Raw genomic sequence first — 22,572 nt, forward strand, 5'->3', positions numbered from 1 at the left:
GCAAACCTGAGATGCCTGATGTGCTTGTAGCGTTCAGAGAAGGAAAAAGCGATGCCAGTGTGGTATGTGTGGATGAGTAGCTTCTTAAAAACCGATAATTTTCACCACTCACGCTGTGTGAAAATAGGAAGTTCTTTTTTGGTGGGGGTTGGGGAGCACCATGAGGCATATGGGATCCCCACCCAGGGATCGAACCCACGCCACCTGCATTTGAAGTATTGGACTGCCAGGGAAGTCTCAGTAGGAAGTTCTTGAGAGATAAGTTCACCTCTAAATGATTCCAACTGTTTTCTTTTTTCAGTGATTTATCTTTAATGATTGTCTTTTTAAGTTATTTAAAATTACATAGTAAGCAGCAAGTGTTTGTTCACCTGAAAAATTTGTCAACAGTGCATGTACCATTTTTCTGAGTGTTAATCACCCTTTCTGGTGGCTTTGATATTTTCTCAATTTCAAACTTTAGTGTCTGTTATGTTATCTTTCAAAATATTTGGAATTCTACAGGAAAGCGCTGTTGGAAACAATTTCCCCTGTGTGAAAAATCTAAAGACCTGCTAAAATAAATCATAGCCTAGATAGGCCAGGCTTTGTAAATTATTGCCAAACGTTTGTGCATGACTTAGTTATTCATTTTATAAATATTTATCAAGTACCTTCTGTGGCTTATGTTCAGGGTGGGGGGTGTCACCAGGAATCATAGGACTCTTGATATAGCAGGGAGGACTAGTCCTTTTTTTCTTTTTTTTCGTGTACTTACTCTTCAAAGAGGCAATCATTTTTCCCCTACTCACTTGATAAGAACAGTAGTTAAGAATAATTTTGTGGCTTCCGGGAAAGTCAGTGAGTGGCAACTAGCTACTTCTGAAGCTCAGTTATGGGCTTTTTTCATCATTCTAGTACACGTTCACCATTCCTTCTGGCCAGTATTGAAAATCTTAATAAAAATAATATCAGAAAAGGACTTTGGAATCAGCTGGTTGGCTTGATGGTGCCCTAATTGGATTCAGAGGCTTTCTGTGTAGTGTTATAGCCAAGTCCTGCTGGTACAGCTCGTTCTCTGGAATGCTTGCTTAACACACATGTCATTTTAAGAAGGAAACCGAAATAGAACATCTTGTAATTGGGATATCTTTAGTGACTATATTGGAGAAAAAAAAATTGAAGTCAACTTTGAAGGCGTCATTACTGTAATATTAATTTTTCAAAACACAGCTAATGGAATTCTGTCTTTCTTGTCTCTACGTAGTTAGAGAATTAGGTGTTGTTCAAACTAAGGAATGTTAATCCTCTGCTTTTCAGTGACTTTTCAGTGGTCTCCTGCTTAATTGAGACAGGGTGTTTCTACTTTTTAAGCAGTGTTATGAAACTGGGCTGAATCTCTGTACCCCTCAACAGTTTCATCCTGAGTTTTAACTCAGAACTGGGAGACCATTTCGTGCTATGCCCGTCCCAAGAGCTAGTGCTGCCCTGCGTCCCCGGGAGCCCCTCAGCCGCCTCACCCACTGTGCCCTCAGTACCTGCTGTGTTTCTGCGTCGGAGTGGATGGGATGATGTCAGCTCCCATCAGAGACCATAAATAAGCGTCCTAAGGGCAGAGATCCTGTCCATTTTTGCTCACTCTCAAAGCCCCAGTGCATTACCGTGTCTCGAGAAATTAATTACGGATGGATGACTCCATTCCACAGGAAGCAGGGTTTCCTACATCCTCATCCCTTTGTGGACTTCTCCTTCCTCTTCTTTCTTGTTTGGTCAGAGACCCGCCTCTCCTTGGCAACTCTCCCCTGATGGAAGAGGCTCAGTGTTCCTTCACCCCTCACTGTTGACCTTCTATCCACTCCTGATCGCCCGCCACTCCTGCCTGTTTTGCTTCCAGTATTGCGTGGAAGAGGAGTTAAGTTGCCCTCCTCCAGGGAATCTTCCCAAACCCAGGTATCAAATCCTGGTCTTCCACATTGCAGGTGGATTCTTTACCGTCTGAGCCACCAGGGAAGCTACTACCTCCTCAATGTAATCATCCTCTAAGAGGTCAACTTTGCTTTTGAAAGTTATTTCTCACTTGAAATACGTGCCATCCTGCTGAGTTTCTCTTCCCACGTCTTTGCTGCAGTCATTTCCTGACTTTCTGGTGACTTCCTGATATTCACCATGTGAGGTTCAGGCTCTGCCCCTCCACCCACGCCTTGCCCTTATCCTGCAGGCGTTCAGGTCTCACATTCTAGTGTCTTCTCTCTCAGATCTTCACTTTCTCTCTCCCTCCAGGCTTTTTTCTTAGCCCATAGACACGCTGGAGCAGCACCCCCCCCGCCCTGACACACACACTGTGTGAATTTAAAACAAATAAATAAACTAAACTTTTTCCTTTACCTGATGACTCTCAGTACAAAAGAAGTCCAAGGTTCTTGGAATTTAACAAAACATTTGCTTACTTCTCTGGAAATTTTCATATAGAGCAACATAAGTATCAATCATTTCTCCATTTGTGTTTGCCTGCTTTAACAGACTGGCATGCCAGGAGATATTTGATTCTCAATTGAGAGTTAAGATAGAAGCAGGGGTGTTTTCTGTTTAAACTGGAACAGTAACTTGTGGGTTGCCTGTTTGAAAGAATGATTCCTGATAATTGAGCATGTTTACATTATGTAGTCAGATATTTGCCACCAGACACTGGGCTGCTATGCAAAGGGCCTTGTAATTCTACCAGTTTCCGATGTATTGAGTGAATCAAAAGTTTTAAGTAGCAACACATAGCTTAATACCCCTAATGATGTTATGAAAGAATATGATAACAGGTTCAAAAAAAAATGGTTTCATGGTTTTCTAGCTGGTTTCCTAGTATGAGAGATTCGAATTCTCATGTGTAATCCCTGAAAAATAGAAAAACAAAAGCAATTGGGTTTTAGCTCCAATTTAGTCAGAGACCTTTCCTAGTAAAAGCTGTATGGGTGTGCTTAGTCGCTCAGTCGTGTCTGCACTTAGTCGTGTGTGACTCTTTGTGACCCCATGGACAGAGGAGCCTGGTGGGCTGCAGTCCATGGGGATTCTCCAGACAAGAGTACTGGAGGGCTGCTACGCCCTCCTCCAGGGGATCTTCCCAACCAAGGGATCAAACCCAGGTCTCCCGCATTGCAGGTGGATTCTTTACCATCTGAGCCACCAGGGAAATTACTATCTCCTTCATGTAATCATCCTCTAAGAGGTCAACTTAGCTCTGCTTTTATTTGGAAAAACCACCCCTAATAACTTCTTTAACTTCAACTCTGTTTTCTTGCTAATGTCTAGTACTGTATTTACTGACATCTTCCCTTGAATGTTCAGGGTGCTTGAACTCAAGCCACAGACCTTTTCTCTAAGCCTACATCTCTTTATATCCCACCGAGTCCTCGGAGAGGTTCAGACCCTGGAGTTGCCTGTGTCTTTTCCAGGCGGCTCCTTGGCCTCCTTACTTCTTCTGTCTCAATGTCTGTTGGAGGCATTCATCATTTCTAGTCCTTTTTCTTTGCTCCAGTCCAAGTTCAGATGCCTGGGTTGTTACAGTCACCTCTTTTAACTGAATGACAGGGATATAAAGCTGAGTGCACTGGGGACTCTTTATGACTAATTGACATAAGTTCTCCCAGCTTTTTGCCTTCCATTGTATGAGCCTACAGCTTGTATCTCCTAGTGTCCTGCGTTCCCTTGTATAAGGTTTCATTTCTGCCTTGGGGGGAGAGTCCAGAATTTTACACATGGCCACCCGTCTCTTCACAGAACTTGGTGTGACTGCCGAGGGACTGTTGGACTTCAGAGAGGGTTAGTCACAGTATAAGTAGACTCTTATGGATCTTTTGACCCAAAGATATTGGTCAAATTTAATGTGCTATTTTAATAATATTTCTACTACATTCATCCTCTATGGGAAGTTTTTCATAATTTTGTTTGGGGCAACATGGAACCAAAATCACTACATTTAAACATTTTAATTGTCTTTAGCATATTTTTTATTTAAAAAAAAATTTTTAAGACTCTTTTATGTGGACTATTTTTTTTTTAAGTCTTCATTGAATTTGTTATAATACTGTTTCTGTTTTATGTTTTGGTTATTTGGCTGCAAGTCACGTGGCATCTTAGCTCCCCAACCAGGGATTGAACCCGTACCCTCTACATTGGAAGGCGAAGTGTTAACCTCTGGACCGCCAGGGAAGTCTCTTGTATTATTTATTTTTTTATTTTTATTTTTGGCCACACCACTAGAAATATGGGGTCTTAGTACCCTGACCAGGGATCAAACCTGTGCCCCCTGCAGTGGAAGTGCAGAGTTTTAACTGCTGGACCCCCAGGGAAGTCCCAGATATTGTTAGATTTTATTTTACACTTTATTTTATAATTTATATCTAAGGTCTTCCAGCTTCTCTCCTAAAGTTTCCTCCCCAGGTACAAGCTCAGCATAAAGGAAATAGTCACCATCTTCACTTAGAGGTGAGATTCTCTCTTAGTTGGCAGTTTGTCCACTGGAGGTGTGTCAACTTCTTCCTTTCCACAAACACAGCACACCCGCCACACACCATGACCTGCTCTCCACCCCAGGCTCTGAGGGCTGATGTAGGAGATGGCTCACGAGGGGAAGGAAGATAGAAAGTGGGTTTGTCCCTTTCTCGTTTCCCTGTAGCACACGTCTTGCTATTCCTAGACACAGCCATCCTAACTCTTTCTAGACCCCTTTGCTTGCAGCAATAATAGTGATATATGAAACTTACTATGCTTTTGTTTATATTAAAATTGATTTCCCTTTTGCCAAGTGACCTTTTTCCTGTTCAATCAGAATTTCTTCGAACCCTAAGTACAAGTGACATTATTTAATCTGTTAAATGTCCTGAAGCAAAAAAAAAAAAAAAAATGTCCTGAAGCAAGTCTAGGGTCTATTGTTCACATCAGTGCGTGAGGATGTCACACAGCTGCATAAATACGCCCCTTCTGCAGCCCGTCGGCCCGCAAGTTTAAATTCTGAAATTCTCTCTCTGTGTTTGCAAGACAGATGGAAGTCTTTAGTCGCTTTTCCCTTTGGGGGTTTAAAAATAATGGCTGCCTCTTGTTAGAAAAACAAGTCCAAAAATTGATGGTATCAAATTTCTAAAATTAATGCTGTGTTAAATAAGGATTCTGTGCAATCAAAGGACCGTAGTTATTATAAGCAAAGAGGACACACTGCCTGCAACCCACATGAACTTAACTGTGATGACAGTGGGCATCGTTTCAGAGACTAGAACAGTATCTGCCCTGTCTCGTTAGATTAGTCCAAAGAAGCAGTTGGGCATAGACTTGAATTATTATTCATCAGGCTTTATGTCTTGCCTTCTCTTAAAATATAGCTATATTCCCACCCACAAGCCCCTGGTCCATATTGTGCAAGGGACACTCAGGAAGTAGACCACCTGGAGTTTAAATCTCTCTGACGGGCTCTGTGACCTTGGGTAAACTGCTCCGTCTCTCTGGACTTCAACTGCCTCATTTATAAAATGGAAATACTAATAGCACCTTACTTTATAGGGTTGTGATGACAACATAGTCATGAAGCACTTAGAACAGGTCTAAATGTGACATAAAAGTATATCAATTTTATTGAGCCTAGAGACCCTTTAAATGAATCTGATAATCTCAGCAATGAAATACTGGGGGTCTTTGCTCAAGGTCACAGGGCCAGTTAAGTAGCAGAGCTGAGTCTGGGACTCGGTTCTCTTCTCAGATTACAGTGAGCCATCCCAACTGGATGCTCACAATTCAGAACGTTAACTGAGATTTATTTATTGCCTATCCTGATTATGTGATGTCTTCTTTGCTTTTTACTCTATAAACAGAGTCTTACTGCTCGTCTAGGGGTACTAGGACATGCTTCTGGTTCACCATGAGTTTAGCTATCGTATTCCAATGAGGACAGCAGGGAGAATGGGAGAAAAGCCCCCAGGCAGGAATCAGATGACCTAGACTATGTATCTGTGACTAGTTAATGATTTGGAAAGCCACTAACCTTCTTGGGTCTCAGTGTCCCCCTATATAGGCCTTTAATATACTTAAGATAGTGTAGAACTCCTGTAATAACACAGTTGATCCTTTAATGGATAATGTTACACTCAGTGTTTCTCTGAGCTACATTGCTCAGACTCCTGCTGCTGTCATATGCAGAATAAGACTAAAAAGCTGTCATTATTTACAGAAAATAAACTGCTTCTCCATCCCTAAGCTTGCTGAGGTGAGCTTCTAATTTAGCATGGCTTCAGGAAAAGATGGTAGAACGGTATATTAGCTTTCTCATAAATCTAGAAAGGGAAATGAGTTATTATTTATGCTTTCCAGATAAAGTGGAAGCGATATCCTTTCTTAAAAGAAGAGCTGTGAAAAAACTCATCATGTTTAAGTACTCTCCCATCTGGGGCCTTGCTGAGATAGATGGTGTATTTTTCATTTTGTACCTGGGTAGCTCTGCTTTGAAATGCTCATGTATTTAGATGAGCCTCACAGGCACAGTGCTCAGTGAGAGGCACATACAATGAAGAGTATGTTGTTTAATTCTGAGAAGTTGAAGTTCCAGAACAGGTAAAACAAGTGGCGATGGAAGTCAAAACAGTGGTTATTTGGGGATATGGATATTTCTTGGGCTCTAAAATCACTGCAGATGGTGACTGCAGCCATGAAACTAAAAGACGCTCCTTGGAAGAAAAGCTATGACAAACCTAGACAGTGTATTAAAAAGCAGAGACTTTGCTGACAAAGGTCCATATAGTTAAAGCTGTGGTTTTTCTAGTAGTCATGTATGGATGTGAGAGTTGGACCATAAAGAAGGCTGAACACGAAAGAATTGATGCTTTTGAGTTGTAGTGTTGGAGAAGACTCTTGAGAGTCCCTTGGACTGCAAAGAGATCAAACCAGTCCATCCTAAGGGAAATTGGTGCTCAATATTCATTGGAAGGACTGATTCTGAAACTGAAGCTCCAGTACTTTGGCCACCTGATGTGAAGAGCCGATTTACTGGAAAAGACCCTGATGCTGGGAAAGATTGAAGACGGGAGGAGAAGGGGATGACAGAGGTTGAGATGGTTGGATGGTATCACTGACTCAACGGACATGAGTTTGAGCAAACCCCAGGAGATAGTGAAGGACAGGGAGGCCTGGCGTGCTGCAGTCCATGGGGTCACAAAGAGTTGGACTCGACTGAGTGACTGAATAGCAACAACATGGATGGAAAGGATGGTATTGGTTGGGAAGGTGCACAAAGAAATTTTCTAAGCCTGGAAATGACCTTGACCTTGAACTGGATGGTATGCTCATATACCAAATCATTTACTTGCTGTGTGTGTATTATTTCTCAAACATTATTTTGAAAAATCTTCATAGTATTCATTTCAATGACCATGGGAAATACTGATTTAATTCCAAACCTATTTAGATAGCTGTAGTGACAGTGAAATGGAAATTGTCAACTTGGGAGGCAAATGATAGTCTAGTACATAATTAAATAGTAAATAAATATTAGTCTTCCTCCAGAGGGACCAGAACTCTTTTATTTAACTGTTGTTGGGATGTTTTTCACACTCTATTCTTACTTGTTTGCATTCTGTTCTTTTACTCTTGCTGAATTTAAAAAGATGCTGGCTAAACAATTTAAAAAATATTTTTAGCCATGCTTATTACCTTAGTGCTGATTATTTTTAAAGGAACAATCATATAGGGTTATCATTACCATCTTTCTAAATTCCATGTATATGTATTGGTGTTTATCTTTCTGGCTTACTTCACTCTGTATAATGGGCTCCAGTTTCATCCATCTCATTAGAACTGATTCAAATGTATTCTTTTTAATGGCTGAGTAATATTCCATTGTGTATATGTACCACATAAAGTAATTAGCCTCCAGCTAATAAAAATAAATGAAAAAAATAAAATAAACAATCAGCAGATGAAAAGCAATTTTCTTCTACATCAGCTAAGATCTAACTGATAAAATTCAGATTTTTAATCTAGTTTCAGTTCAGTTCAGTTCAGTTGCTCAGTCGTGTCCAACTCTTTGTGACCCCATGAATCGCAGCACACCAGGCCTCCCTGTCCATTAATCTAGTTTACATACACTAATATCTAGAAGGTACAAAAACTCTCTAGTTTCTTTTAAAAATTTAACATTTAACCATTTCCCTCGTCTGAGGATAGGACTTTATAAATTTGCTTTGTTTTTTCCCCCATAAATATGTGTCTGATGAGCTCAGCACTGTGATAATGAGAACATTTTTCTTGGCATTACTTACAAAGGTCGGCCATCCTTGATTTTTCATTTTTAGGGCATTTCTTCCTTGATTTCCCCTGCAAAGGCTACTCTTTTGGCAATCCCAGTTCAAGTTCCCTATGCATTCATGTTCAGTTGCTCACTCATGTCTGACTGACTGCAATCCCAGGGACTGTAGCCCGCCAGGCTCCCCGTCCATGGGATTTTTCAGGCAAGAATACTAGAGTGAGTTGCCATTTCCTTCTCCAGGGGATCTTCCTAACCTAGGAATTGAACCCACACCTCCTGAGTCACCTGCATTAGCAGGTGAATAAGTCTCCCACTCCTGTGAAATCGCCCCAAGCCATGCCAGCCAGACCTCACTGCTCTGCCTTTGTCTTTATTCTAGTACCTCCTCAGTTGGCTGGTGTCATTGACCACTGATCACTCCTGCTTCCCACACCTTACTGTGAAGTCTTGTAAGGGGAAGAATCCTGTCTTACTCTCCATCACCACCCTGACCTTTACAGGGTGAATCAAAGCACCAAATTGGTTGGACTTCCCTGACTGCCCAGTGATTAAGACTTCACACTTCCACTGCAGGGGACATGGGTTTGATCCCTGGTCCAGGAAATAAGACCCTGCATGCCACAGGGTGTGGCCAAAAAGAAAAAAAGAAAAAGCGCTGAGTTAAAGGAGACCTTGCAGTAGAGTGGTTAAGAGGGCCACCTCTGGAGGCAGGCAGACATCACTTCTCACCCAAGATCTCTGCTAGAAAGATACCTATTTTATTTATTTTTGGCCATGTCTTGCAGCTTGTGTGATCTTAGTTCCTTGACCAGGGATTGAACCTGTGGCTCCTATATTAGGAGTGCAGAGTCTTAACCATTAGACCACCAAGGAAGTCCTGGAAGATACCTATTTATTCATAATCTAGTTATGTATTTGGTCAATAGATACTTATTTAATCTTTATCTGAGTGTAAACACACAAACACAAGTTACCACATACTGAATTAGATGCTTAGTCTTTGTGTTATAGTTTTCTTGTCAGAAATGGGACTGATGAATGGTACTTATCTGAGAGCTATTGTAGGCATTGGCATGAGCTAATGAATGCAGGTAAAGTACTCCACCCAATACCTGGCTCATAGTAAATACTCAATAAATACTAGTGATTATTAATTATGCTCTTAATAAAGTGCTTGTGAATTTCCACTTTCAGGAAAGCATGAATCCCAGGATGAGTCAGTGACTAGTTCACTGTTGGTTCTGCTCACCAAGCCTTTCACACCAGTGTGAGCTCTGGGATTTCTGTTCATGAATTATACTACTCTTCTCCCATACCCATGAATTCAGAGGAAAAAATGGATGAGCTGGAAAAGGTGTCCTCCATGATCATAAAATAAACTTCAGTCTTTTAAGTTTACTTTTGATTCCCAAAGAGAAGTTTATTGTTGAAAATAATTGAGCTTCAGTGATTTAAAAATAAAGTACAGGTAACTTTAAACATTTATTCCTAAATTTGTCGTTCTGTGTAGGCAGGTCACGCTACTGACCCAGCATGTGTGCATGGGAATTGCCACTGTGTGATTCCACAGTAACTGGGATCAGTAGTTACGGGGCCCACGGGCTACTCTTTTGCAGGATGTTAGATGCCACTTACCTCATTAGGGTCCATCAGGTAATACAAAGCATTGAGACAGCAATTTGATGACCTGTAAATATTCTTAGTGGTAAAATACTGGGAGTTGAAAATATTAATAAAAGATTTTGGAGAAAAAATGAGCAAGTCTAAAACATATTATATTATTGATACTTTCTAAAACTCTCAGCAGAAATCTTTACTGTTGGTAAATTGACAGTATCCCACAAGGTCTCTCTGCAGCTGAAATGCTGTCCGCTAGGAATCGCCTAAGTCTTCATCCTCTCCATGTTAACTACTCCACATTTTTAAAAATGAACCTTTTATTTTAGAATAGTTTCAAATGTACAGAAAGGCTACAGAGACAGGACAGAGTTCTCATATACCTCCAGCTTAGTTTCTCCTATTGTTCATCTCTTAAATGTCTAGAATACATTTATTACAACCAAGGAAAGGGTTTTGGTGCAGTACTGTTAACTAGACTCCAAAGTTTGTTAGGATTTCACTAGTTTTTCCCCTAATGTCCTTTTGTTATTGTTGTTGTTCTGGTCTTGCTTGAAGGATACCACTTTACATTCATTCATCATGTCTCCTTAGCCTTCTCTGGTCTGGGACAATTTCTCAGGTGTCCCTTGTTTTTAATAACCTTGAGGTGTATTTATTGGTTGGGTATTTTGTAAATGACCCTCACTTTGGCTTATCTAATGTTTTTCTCATGGGTTACAGTAGGGTTATAGGAATTTTTTTTTCCTCTTTAAAATTATGAAGGTATGATAACATACAGGAGACTTGGAAATTACAGAACAAGATTATGTATAGATGCACTATACGTTGCAATTATTTTTTAAGTAGATATATTAAGATTTTAGTTGGAGTTTCGAGATCAAAATCTCAAAAGTTAATAGAATTAATATACAAAGAAGTAGAAGGGCAATATAGTAGACCTGAAGAGTGCTGTGAACCAATTCAGCATAATTAAGATTTATACAGATGTCACACAACAGTAGGATACATATTCTATTCAAGTTCCCGTGGACTATAAGCTCAGAGACACTGGAACATATCCAAGGACATAAAGCAAGGTGCAAAAATTTCATGGTATTAAAGGTATACCGTGGGGATATAGGTTTTGAGATTTGATTCTCATCCATGATATCAAGGGTCCGTGCTCTCAATATGACTTAGCAGTGATTAAGTCAACATCCGTCACTTGGCTGAGACAGTGTTTGCCAGGTTTCTTCTCTGTAAGTGCCTCCTTCCCCCTACCTTTCCATTCTGAAGTCTTTCAAAGGAAGTCACCATGTAAAACCCACACATTTCAGGAGTGGGAAGTTAAGATCCACCTTCTTGAGAGTGGAGTTTTGTATAAATTAGTTGCATTTCTTCCATGCAGATGTTATATCCCATACTTATTTATTTATTCACTATTCATCAGTTTGGATGATAATCTAAAACTGCACTATTGCCCAAATTGCTCTGGCTTTGGCCTGTGGAACTCTCTGTTGGCTCCTGTGTGACTTTGACATTCTCTCATGAGAATGTGTTTTGAGCACTTGTTTCCTTTCTGAAAAGGAAGATGCTCCTGGCTCATCTAGTATTTTCCTTGCCCGGGCCCTGGAAGCAGCCATTTCTGGAAAGAAGTCTGATTCCTTTTATTGGAGTGTGTTGTTATAAACTAGAGGCTGAGTGCTCACTGGAGTGTTGTTGCTTCTAGCCCCTAGAATGAATGGGAAATACAAGTATGTATACTGAACCATGTATATACATATACTTATAATCTATCTATATATCTATATCTTTCCTCTCTCCCTCCCTCCCTCTCTCTGTTCAAAACAGGAGTTCATACTGATGTCTCCAACTCTAATCCAGTCCACATCAATCACTCTGGCTTCCCCCTTTGCTTATCTGTAACCTCCATTTCCAAGAATGAGAAATCTGGCTCCTAACATCTATTATCCCTTGTTCCATCCTGTTTACAAGTATACCAGTTTCAGGATTAACTCCTAACCCCATGTAATGCCACACATTTTTATTCTTCTGTTCCTTTTCACTTCCCTTCCGCTGGTTATTCATCCTTCCCCCACAAAAGGAAGAGATTTGATCCAACAGGAGAATAAGGATCTTCTTTTGTGGGCTTCCCAGGTGGCTCAGTGGTAAAGAAGCTGCCTGCTATTGCAGGAGACACAGGTTCGATCCCTGGTCCAGAAAGATCCCCTAGAGAAGGAAATGGCAACCCACTGCAGTATTCTTGCTTGGGAAATCCCATGGCCAAGAGCCTGGCGGGCTACAGTCCATGGGGTCCCAAGAGTCATATATGACTTAGTGCTCAAACAACAGCGACAAGAAGGATCTCCTTTAGATGTCTCAAGACAAGGAGAGCCGCCCGCTTTCGTAGAAACTGTTAGCCAGTTTCATCTGCAATGGCTTATAGCGCCCGTTCCCTCTGACCTTATTGTCTACTTGGTTCTCTGCCCAGAATTGCGTGTACGCCGCTGTCTGACAGCATATTTTTTAAGTCACTTTCGTGAGAGAGAGGCCTCATGGAAGGGTAGGAAATAGAGTTAAATGTTCCCTAAGTGCTGCCCTAATGTTTCTTTGCTGTGTGTTCTGTAGCTTTTAAAGAGGAAGGTGGCAGAGTTACAGTGGAAATGTGAAAAAATGTAATAGAAATAAATATATATGTGGTGATAATATTATGTAAGCATAATAATTTACAAAGGCACGAAGAGGATAGCCTAGAAGCCATATTTTAAGGAAATAAACGTTGGTTTGCTTGTTTTCTTACTTCCTTTAGGTTCGTGATTTTTAAACATCAAATATTTTTGTACAGTGCCCTTTTAATAGGTATATTCTTTGATGCAGTCAAATCACTATGAGTAGTATTGTAATGTATACTTAGTACAACAGAGAATCATCAACATTTTTCTTAAAATCACATCTGAGTTCTCTTTGTTTTTGTTATTATTGGGCTTCAAAAATGTATTCTCATTAACCTTCAGTTATGTAAGGATTTCAGAGGACAGTTGAGGCCATCTTCACCACTTGTTTTCTCATTGAGTGGCTCTCACTTTCTTTAGACTTGGTCCCCAGGAATTCTTTTATTGAGATTCTTTTCTAAATGTTCTTTCACCTATGAAATTTGTGAGGTGGAATGCTCTGTCACATTTGTCTCACTTTCTCAATGACTGAAATAATTGTGTGGAGAAAAATCAGAAATGAGTATCTGGAATATCAGAGAACTATCAAATATTATAAAAATACAACACACTCTCATATTAAATGGTTTCATTTTTCTAAGAATCCTTGTCATTCAGTTCTCAAATATCTAAGAAAAGATTCTCCCAAGTCTAGAATTTAATTTATATGATAATTATCTAGCTTCATTTATTTTTTGCTTCTGTGATCACATTAGCACTGGGATTGCCTAATTGATAAATTTCTGTTTAAATGAAAGAGAAAACCTTCATGTATATTCTGGATCTTACCGGTTGGTGTGGGGAAGTTCTGTTTGGAATGGACTTACTTTGATGGGAAGATAGACTGAGCTGTGTCATTTAAATTGTCTACATTCAAAGAGCCAATGACTGGTTTTCAAAATATTTAAATTATTTTATAATGTTGATTTTCATTGTGAGAAAGGAAAACCTAATGCATGTTAGGTCACTCTTCATAACGTGTAAGTCAGTCAAAATTAACATTTAAAACAGGAAATTCAGACTTTCATCTGGGATTTACCTGGCGATTTGTTTTTATTTGTGTGTAAATGCCAAAGTCAGTAGACTTGTTGTGAAAACAATTTTAGAAAATTTCAAGTCAACTTTAATGGTACACTGGCCCAAAAGAAAAATAACAGAATGATCTGCGGTCCTGGCAGTATCGTAGGTGTTTGGTGAAAAGAAGGGAATAAAATTTCTGTTCATATGATTCCAAAGCAGATGACAGTCCCCTTCACGTTCATGATTGAAGAGAAATCCCATGGCAGCGTGGCCAACTATGCCAACCGATGGTTCCTAATTGTAAGTGTGGTTTACTGTAATCACCCAATAATTAGAAAATTATGAGTGGATTCATTCAATCAGGAAAAAGGTATGTGTGTGTGAACTGTGCTGTAGTCATTGGCACTGGCCCAGGACCTTTCCAAGGCATAGATAAAGACTAAAACTGCAAATGCAAAATGAAAAAGGTATGACAATTAACGTCTCGTGTATCTATGAATTTAACGTTAAGAACTTCGTTTTTCATTTTTCAACTACCTCATTCAATCTCCCTATCTGTCACATTCTGTCACTTAAGGAATTATTTAATTTTTGTTTTCATTTGCTTTTCTTTTCAGAAGAAAAGAAAATAGATTATTCCTTAGTGGTTCAGATCAAAAGCAGAATTTTAATGGCGTGCCAGGGTTGTAGGTTTAGAGGAAATGAGAACTTAATGTGTGTGTATTGTGTCTACAGCCACAGAGGTGAGTTGGAGATGGTAGCTTTAGTTCCCATGTTTGTAATAGTCTTTTTATATTTCACAACATTTAAATTGTTTCAAAATTGAATCTTCAACATAAAGTCTCCATGAAGAAGAAATATCATACACTCAGTTTTTCCCTGGTTTTGCTCCTAGTTTAAGGAAAGCAGTTGGACAGGAGTGGAAGTGAAGTGAAGTGAAGTCGCTCAGTCGTGTCCGACTCTTTGCAATACACCACGCTACCCTGTCCATGGGATTTTCCAGGGAAGAGTACTGGAGTGGGTTGCCATTTCCTTCTCCAGGGGGTCTTCCTGACCCAGGGATCGAACCCAGGTCTCCCGCATTGCAGGCAGACGCTTTACCCTCTGAGCCACCAAGAAAGTGAGGCAAATAAGGATTTTACTTTTAAACTCTGACTTAGCTTTACAATTAGCCTGACCCGTCTCTCTCTCTCTGCCTGCTGTACTGTAGCCAGCGTGGGACCATTTACAAAAGACTCAGTCCCTGCAGTTCTTGCATTTCTGCCTGAGATTAGAGTCGACCTTCTGAGTGGGAAGAATGGGATTTATCATGCTTGTTTGGAAGGAGAACTCGTAAGGATTTAGGTGGTGGTGTGTACTGATTATCTTTTCTCACTTAGATTAAGATTTTCCTGGTTTGTGGTATGTCAGGTGATTTTTGATTGAAGCTTCAATACTTTTGTATTCCGTTAGACTGTAAATCTTTATTGAAACCCTTTGTTTTAACTGGCTTTGTTTGACAGTTCTCCAGGCAGGGAGGCAAAGGGTGCTGCCTCACTAGTGCCAAGAGGTTAAAAACCCAGGTTCAGTCCTTCATCCTCTGTTGGTATCTCGTGGCAGAAACAGGGAGAGGAGTCTTTGTTACTCTGGGCATAGTAGGATTTCCAGACCCCCACGTGGTCTCTACTGACACCATAGCGGATGGAGGTTGTCTTGTTCCTCTGGGCAGTGGTTTGGTGTGATCCCACTTTGGGGAGGGAGGGAGAAGAAGAGATGCCTCGTTACTGGGTACGGGTGGAAGTCCAGGCTCCCGTGTGGTCTCCGCTGACACTGTAGACGATGGTTTGTTACAGGTGGCACGCAGGAGGGTTCCGGCTCTCTACTTGGTCCTCTCTGACACCACTCTCCTAGGGATGTTGGGGCTCCTCATTAGAGCTTTGTGAGGGTAGACATCTGATCTCCCCACTCAGCCTTTGTTGGCATGGGTGGTCATAGTTTCTTCCGCGGTGTTTGTCTGGAGTGGAGCAGTTATCGTCTAAAAGTCTTCTGTTTTGCTAGCCTGTCCGTTTTTGCTCATTTGACCAGAGGGAGCAGGCTATTTGTTGAGGCTTTATTGGTCTGTGCTTGTTGATGTTTTCGGGTTGGTGACCACTTCAGCTGCCAGTCAGGAATACTTGAGACTAAAAGAAAACTTAGGGATCCTACCTCCATGTTGTTTCTTAGTTCTTGAGGGCCCACACTGGTCTTTCTTTTCAGCTTGTTAGTCTATCCATGTTTTTTTGTTTGTTTTTTTTTTTTGCCTCCCCACACGGAATGCAGAATATTAGTTTCCTGACCAGAAATCGAACCCCCTGCAGTGGAAGCGTGGAGTCTTAACCACCGGACCGCCAGGGAAAGTCCCTCATGTTTGTTTTATATACAACATTCAGGGTATTTTTTATTTGTATTTAGCAGGTGAAATAAGAAAAAGTAAGTCTATTCCATTTTCCTAGAAGCAGAGGTTCTTGCCATTCAATATTTGTTTTATTTATCCTAGTATTTCCTAATATTTTATTTTAAAAGTTTTGAAGATGGGAGAATTATACAACTAATCACCACACACCCACCACCTAGATTCAACACTTAGCTACATTTTACTATATTATAAATTTATCCATCTCCATTCTATCCATCAATTTATTATTTTTGATGAACATCAGTACACTTCATCGCTATCAGCATGCATGCCATTAATTGGACTTTACTATTTATGGTTTTTTAAAGGTAGATTTTACATAAAGTGAAATACACAATATCATAAACACCGCTTGATGTGTTTTGTATGCACACACGCTAAGTCGTTTCAGTTGTGCCTGACTGTTTGCAGTCCCATGGACTGTAGCCCTCAAGACTCCTTTGTCCATGGGATTCTCCAGGCAAGAACCCTGGAGTGGGTTGCCATGCCCTCCTCCAGGGGATTTTCCCAACCCAGAGATTAAACCCACATCTCCTGCATTGGCAGGTGGGTTCCTGACCACTCGTGCCACCTGGGAAGCACGTGTTTTGTATAGTCCATCCTTCATTGAGATAATTTCTAGGACTCCAGGAAGATCCCTTAGATCTCTTCTCAGTTAATTCCTACCTCCATCTCACTCCAGGAAACACCACCTGTTCTGATTGTTTTCTTCTTTCTTTTCTCCAAAATTCATTTTGCCTTTTTAAAAAACTTCACATAAATCAAACCACACAGCACATACTCTTGTGTGTGTCGCTTTTTTTGTTTTTTTTTTCAGCACTGTTTCTGAGATGCATTCATGTTGTAGGTACCAATAGCTCCGTTTTAAAAAGTTGCTAAGTGCTATCTCATTGCATGAAAAATACCATCATTTATTCATTCTGAGTTGCTTCCAGTTTTTTGTCACTAAAATTTGATTGTTGGGGTAATATAAGTTACCACCATCTTCTTTGAGTTATGAACGTAGTACAAGGCAACATAAAGTTCAGGGCCTTTCTTCTGGTTGACGAAAAGATTGAGGCACATAAAAACATGTTCTATTACCTAGAACATCCACCGTTTCCACATTTCTTGTCATTCGTGATAGCTATCAGTTTATTTGAAGCTAAAAATTTTTTTTGTAATAGAAGCAAAAGAGTTTTGGTGTGTAAAATTTAAAATTTAGTTTCTCGGCATTAAATTTTATTTTGTGAAGAAAAAAGCCTGGTTTTGACCACATGACCACACCATGACTGTCATATTCATTACAGAGAATGCCAAATTAGTCTCTGGAGGAACATCCTCTTTCACTTAACAATACTCTTACTTCTGCACAAAAATATAGACGTAGTTGTTACAGATGGATTTAGCTGTGTTTCGCAGACCCTTATTTGTCTGGCCTTAACTTTTATGCTTCTTTTGCTTCTTTTCTGTTTCCTCAAAATCAGTATCTAAGGGACTGTAATTTCTGAGTGATTGATTTATTGATTGATATTAGAAGAGAGCTCTACCAGCAGGGAAATGGGGCCAAATAAACTTTGTGTGAAATTCCAGTTAAAGTGGGTATGCTTACTTTGAACAGTGCAGGAAGAAATAGATGATGTTGTTTCAAACTTTTATTACAGCTTTTCTCTGACTTGACTTTTCTTTCTACAGTTGATGGACTGGACAAAGCTTCTGTAGCAAACTCAGATGGCCCAACAGCAGGCTCCCAAACACCTCCCTTCAAGAGAAAGGGGAAACTCTCCACCATTGGTAAAATTTTTAAACCTTGGAAATGGAGGAAAAAGAAGACGAGTGACAAATTCAGAGAAACATCAGCAGGTATGAATATCATAACTTTGTTAGAAGATAAATTGTTAAATTTTCCAAAAGGTAAAAGATTGTATTCTGCAGATTTTTTTTTTCCTGGGAAAAAATTAATCTATATTTGAAATGAAATTATTTCATTTAAGAGTGATAGAACTTAAGGTTCTGATTTGCCTTCTTTTTCTGTTCACTTTGGCTTTTTAACATAGTTTTGTTTTTAAATATGTACTTGTAAATTCATATAAAAATTAATGTGTAGGGAGAGGAAGACAAAGTGGAAAATTAGAAGTGGAAATGTCATTTGTCAGTGTTATAGCTGCAAGTATCCATTTACATACATACACACTCTATTATCTCTCTGTCTGCTTAGTTCCAATAGCATAATTATATTTGTTAATTAAGAATTTTTAAAATGTCTTCCAAACGTACTTGTTCTGTGGGCAAAATTTAAATGGCTGTATGAAAGAGAAGTGTTGCTATATTTATTAATTTTAAATTTCTATCATGTCCTAGGACAAATAAATGGTATGTGTCCTGAAGGACACACAGTGCTATTGGTGTGAAAACTATTTATCGTTATTTTATTTTGTGGATTTGTTAAGCCGTAAGAATTACATTGTTTAGTACCTTTCATATGGACTCATGGACGAAGTTGGCTTTAAATCTCAGGCCAGAGTTAAGCTTGATTTAAATAAGTGTCCAATATCAGTGATATTTTTTAAGATAGACATTTTATCTCTTGTGCAAGTTCAGTTTTTTCCATGTTTGTTGTCTAAAGTAATCCCTTCATCAAAAATTCCTCACTGCCCCAGAATCTAGTATTGTCCATGGATTACAGAGCATATCTTAGCGGTCTGTGCTGAGGTAAGAGCTGGCCTTTAGTTCTAGAGCTGTGAAATAAAATGGAAAATACCACCAAAAGCGCAAGGATATAAGATAGAGACACCAGGGCTTCCTCAAGAAAATTTTCTGTGCTGCATCTACAGCTATATCATTTCTTTGAGCATTTAATATTTAAAAGGTAGTAATGATACTATTTCTGGGATTTGTTTTAAAATAATCCTGGAGGGAAGGGGAGGATAGATGAAAAACGATCAGCCATAAGTTGGTAATTGTTTAAGCTGGGTGATGGATGTATGGAGTTTATTATTCTCCTATCTCTATTTGTGGGTATTGGAAAGTTTCTGTAATAGGAAGACAGGCAAAGAAAAAAGACTTGGCTTAGGGGCAATAATGATAGCTTGCTTATTGAATTCGCTTTAGCTCCTAATTTGCTTCTTGGGTTAGGAGCAGTGGGAAGTGATGCACTGAGCCTGGTGCTAAGGCAGGATACCTGGGTTTTAGTTGAGTCCTTACCACCAAGAGGCCGTGTAACCTTGAACAAGTTAGATCAGAGTTGAATGAGTTGAATTCTAATGTGCTTTCAGTCCCAGATTCTGTTGTGGGTCCTTGATTCCTTCGAACTCCTGTCTGGGCATCTTGCTCTGCCTTGTTCTTCAGTTGTAGATGAAATTAGACTGGCCTTCTTAAGGACATCCCTCTCAGGTTTTCCTAAGCATTTGGGGAATCTGACTTTTCAAGTTACCATGGAAACCCAAGATGGAAGTAAGGCTCTGGACAGTAGCAGGAAGAAGACGTTGAAAAGAAATGATGGACATCTCTTCAGTTGTCCCTCTTGCCCTTTTCCTGAATCTCTTCTGCTGACTTCTCTCCCTAAAGTAGAAACAGTTACAAAGAACCGCCCTTCATCTTTTTTTTTTGTCACCTCTATTTAATTATTTTAATAGTAGGGAGGCTGTAACATTTCTGCCAACCCAGAATATTTAAGAAAAGTCATTTTAAACAGCACTAAGTATTACTTTATATTATCCCATATTTATTGAGGATAGCCTATCCATCTTTGTATTGTTTCCTTCTCAGATTCACACAAAATTTTATATAAGTTGAGTGCCATGAAGTTATTTATGGATATGCTATTTCTAGTTCCTAAGACTGCTGAATTACATTAAAAACCCGAGAAAGTTATTAGATGCCTCACTGGGTTGTTTTTTGTATTCGCATCAAAATTGTGACATAACAGAGTAAAAACAAGCCAAGTAGATGTATTAATAATTCATTGTGAATTTTTCTGCTGCATTTACTCACATCATTTCTTTTTAAACCCATATTGTTACTGATATTTGGCTCGAATTTCCTAAGATGTTATCAATTGTCCCAAGCATTTTGCCATCACCTTATATATAAACATATGTATATATACATATGTTTATTTTAAGGCTTCAGTTTCTGCTGTGCTTTATGGAATGTATTAGTAAAGCCTAAAATAAAGGGTGGAACAAAATGGTGTAATATGTTTTTTTCACATTGAGGGAAGATGTTACATTTAGAGGAAAACTGATGCATTTGGAAATAACCAAGAGAAAGGTGTTCTCTTCTTTAATACATTGTCTCAAGCAGTGAAATCTAGGGGTTTGGACATGACCAAGGCCATCTGCAGTCAAAGATCACCTTATGCAAGGTCTACAGTATTTGGGGGATATGAAAGAAGATTAATTTCTTCCAAGAAAAGTAACTCTTCTTTGTTTTTCTTTCTTCTAAACTCTTGGCTTTAGAGTCATAAGAATGTGAATCTTACTGTCTTCCTTTACACAGTGATTATCACCACTTTTCCCAGTCTGGGTGTCTGTTGTAGGCATTTTTTAAAATTAATTTTCATTGGAGTATAGTTGCTTTACAGTGTTGGGTTAGTGTCTGCTGTATAGAGTTTTGCGTGTATAGTATATCGGTCATACATATACTTCTATCCTCTCTTTCTTTGGATTTCCTTCCCATTTAGGTTGCCACAGAGCGTTGAGTAGAGTTCCCTGTGCTATAGAGTAGGTTCTCATTAGGTATCAGTTTTATACATAGTAGTGTATATATGTCAATCTCATATAGTGTCTATATCCCAATCTCAAATTCATCCCACCTCCCTTCCCTTCTTAGAAGCGTTATGTTTGTTATGTACATCTGTGTCTCATTTCTGCTTTGCAAATAAGTTCATCTGTACCATTTTTCTAGATTCCACATGTAAGTGATATTACACAATATTTGTTTCTCTATTTCTGACTTACTTCACTCTGTATGATAGTGTCTAGGTCCACCCGTGTCTCTGCAAAGGCACGATTTTGTTCCCTTTTTATGGCAGAGTAATATTCCATTGTCTATATGTACCACTCCTTCTTTATCCATTCCTCTGTTGACGGGTGGAATTTTAATTGGTGGTAGGTAGGATGCAACACTGATTTATTAATGCCATTGTAATAAATGTCATTGTTTTCACACGTTTATGGCAGTGGAAGTTAAGAAAGGTCCTGTCTTCTGCCTGCTTGGTCATCCTTGAGTCAGTTAGATTTGGAAGACTGTCTTGTCCTCTAAGGCAGGCTGGGCCTATGCCCTGACTTCAAGTTCTTTGGGCTTGTTCTATAGCAGAAATTTACTTGTGTCTTCAGTTCTATTTGGGATGATCCGTAGGCTGTTGGGTTTTATGGCAGAATAGTCTTGTCTATTTACTCTCCCTCAGTGATTCTTTTCTTCACTTGTCATCTCCTGAGTGAAAGGACCCTTCTTGGGTCCCACCTAAGCTCTGTCCCTTCCCTATCTTTAGAACTCACAATCTCATTTACACTTTTCCCCTACATAATCTTTTCTTCCCCTTTTCTTGGAAGGGTGAGGGTAGGAAGGTAGTGGTGGCCGAGGTTCCTCCCTGCGCTCATCTCCCCAAAGCTGGTAATACAAACACACCCACTGTCTAAACGTGGCTGTTCCTCTTCTGCATGGCTGGTTATGACCAAGACCAGATGTCTGGAAAATCCAGCCTGTACCTCTGCTTCTGCTTCCTCCACAGTACCATCCCCTTCCATCTGCCGTCTGCCCCTGTGCCCAGCACTCACTCCATCCAGGAGGCGCCAGGCCTCCCAATCCTGACGTTCAGTGTCACTGTCTCGTTTTCATCCATCTCATCCTCCACCACTTCTGCCGTTACTGGTGCGTCTTTCTTCTTTTACAAAACGGCTTTTATTGACTTTCAAAAGATGCCTTCATTTTGGTTGTCTTTGACTTTTCTTTCTCTTTTGTCCCCTCTCTTCCCCTTCCCATTTCCCCTAAACCCATGGGAGAGGTTTGGTGTCTGTCTCAATGAATGGACCCTTCCTCACCCCACTCTCTTCTCAGCGTGCACATCTCCCAAACCCAGGTTCCAACGGAGGCCCAGGCACATTGACCCAAGTACCTGATGGGCAGCAGTGCCTGAGGACCACGGATTAACTCAAAATCCACTCATATGGTCTATATAGTTCTGTCCATACATTGAAAAAATGGTACATGCAAGGCATCAATTAATTTCCTTCCGGATGTCAATTTTTTAATTAAAAGAAAATCAGATATTTTGGTGAGACTTTTCTTTTAAGAAACATGCATCAGATTTTGCTTTCACACAGTCAGGGGAGACATTCAGTTAAGTTGGACTGTAAGATTGCAGAGTTAGACTGTGAAGTTTTTACAGTGAGATATTTTGATGTCTGAGAGCAGTGCTGTGAATATCTGCTGTATGCCCTGTGGTTTAGAAGAGAGGGTCTGTGGACCTCTGACCACACTCAGTTCTTCCTCAAACCACTGAGCGATGGGGCAGGTGCCTGGAGTAGTAACCATCTAATTCCATTCCTCCCTAAAGGTATCACAAGATT

General features: G+C 39.8%; 1 protein-coding gene across 10 annotated transcripts in view; it reads left to right on the forward strand.

Annotated features, from left to right (window-relative positions):
• The window catches only part of PHACTR2 (phosphatase and actin regulator 2), a 214,523-nt gene that overhangs the window by 98,301 nt on the left and 93,650 nt on the right, over positions 1-22,572 (forward strand). For all 10 annotated transcript variants that reach the window (XM_061130307.1, XM_061130302.1, XM_061130309.1 and 7 more), the window contains exon 2: positions 17,696-17,863. In XM_061130307.1, the coding sequence (XP_060986290.1) occupies positions 17,696-17,863 (168 nt within the window). The remainder of the gene's footprint in view (positions 1-17,695; positions 17,864-22,572) is intronic.

The sequence above is a fragment of the Dama dama genome, chromosome 26, assembly GCF_033118175.1.
Source record: "Dama dama isolate Ldn47 chromosome 26, ASM3311817v1, whole genome shotgun sequence".
NCBI classification, from domain to species: domain Eukaryota; kingdom Metazoa; phylum Chordata; class Mammalia; order Artiodactyla; family Cervidae; genus Dama; species Dama dama.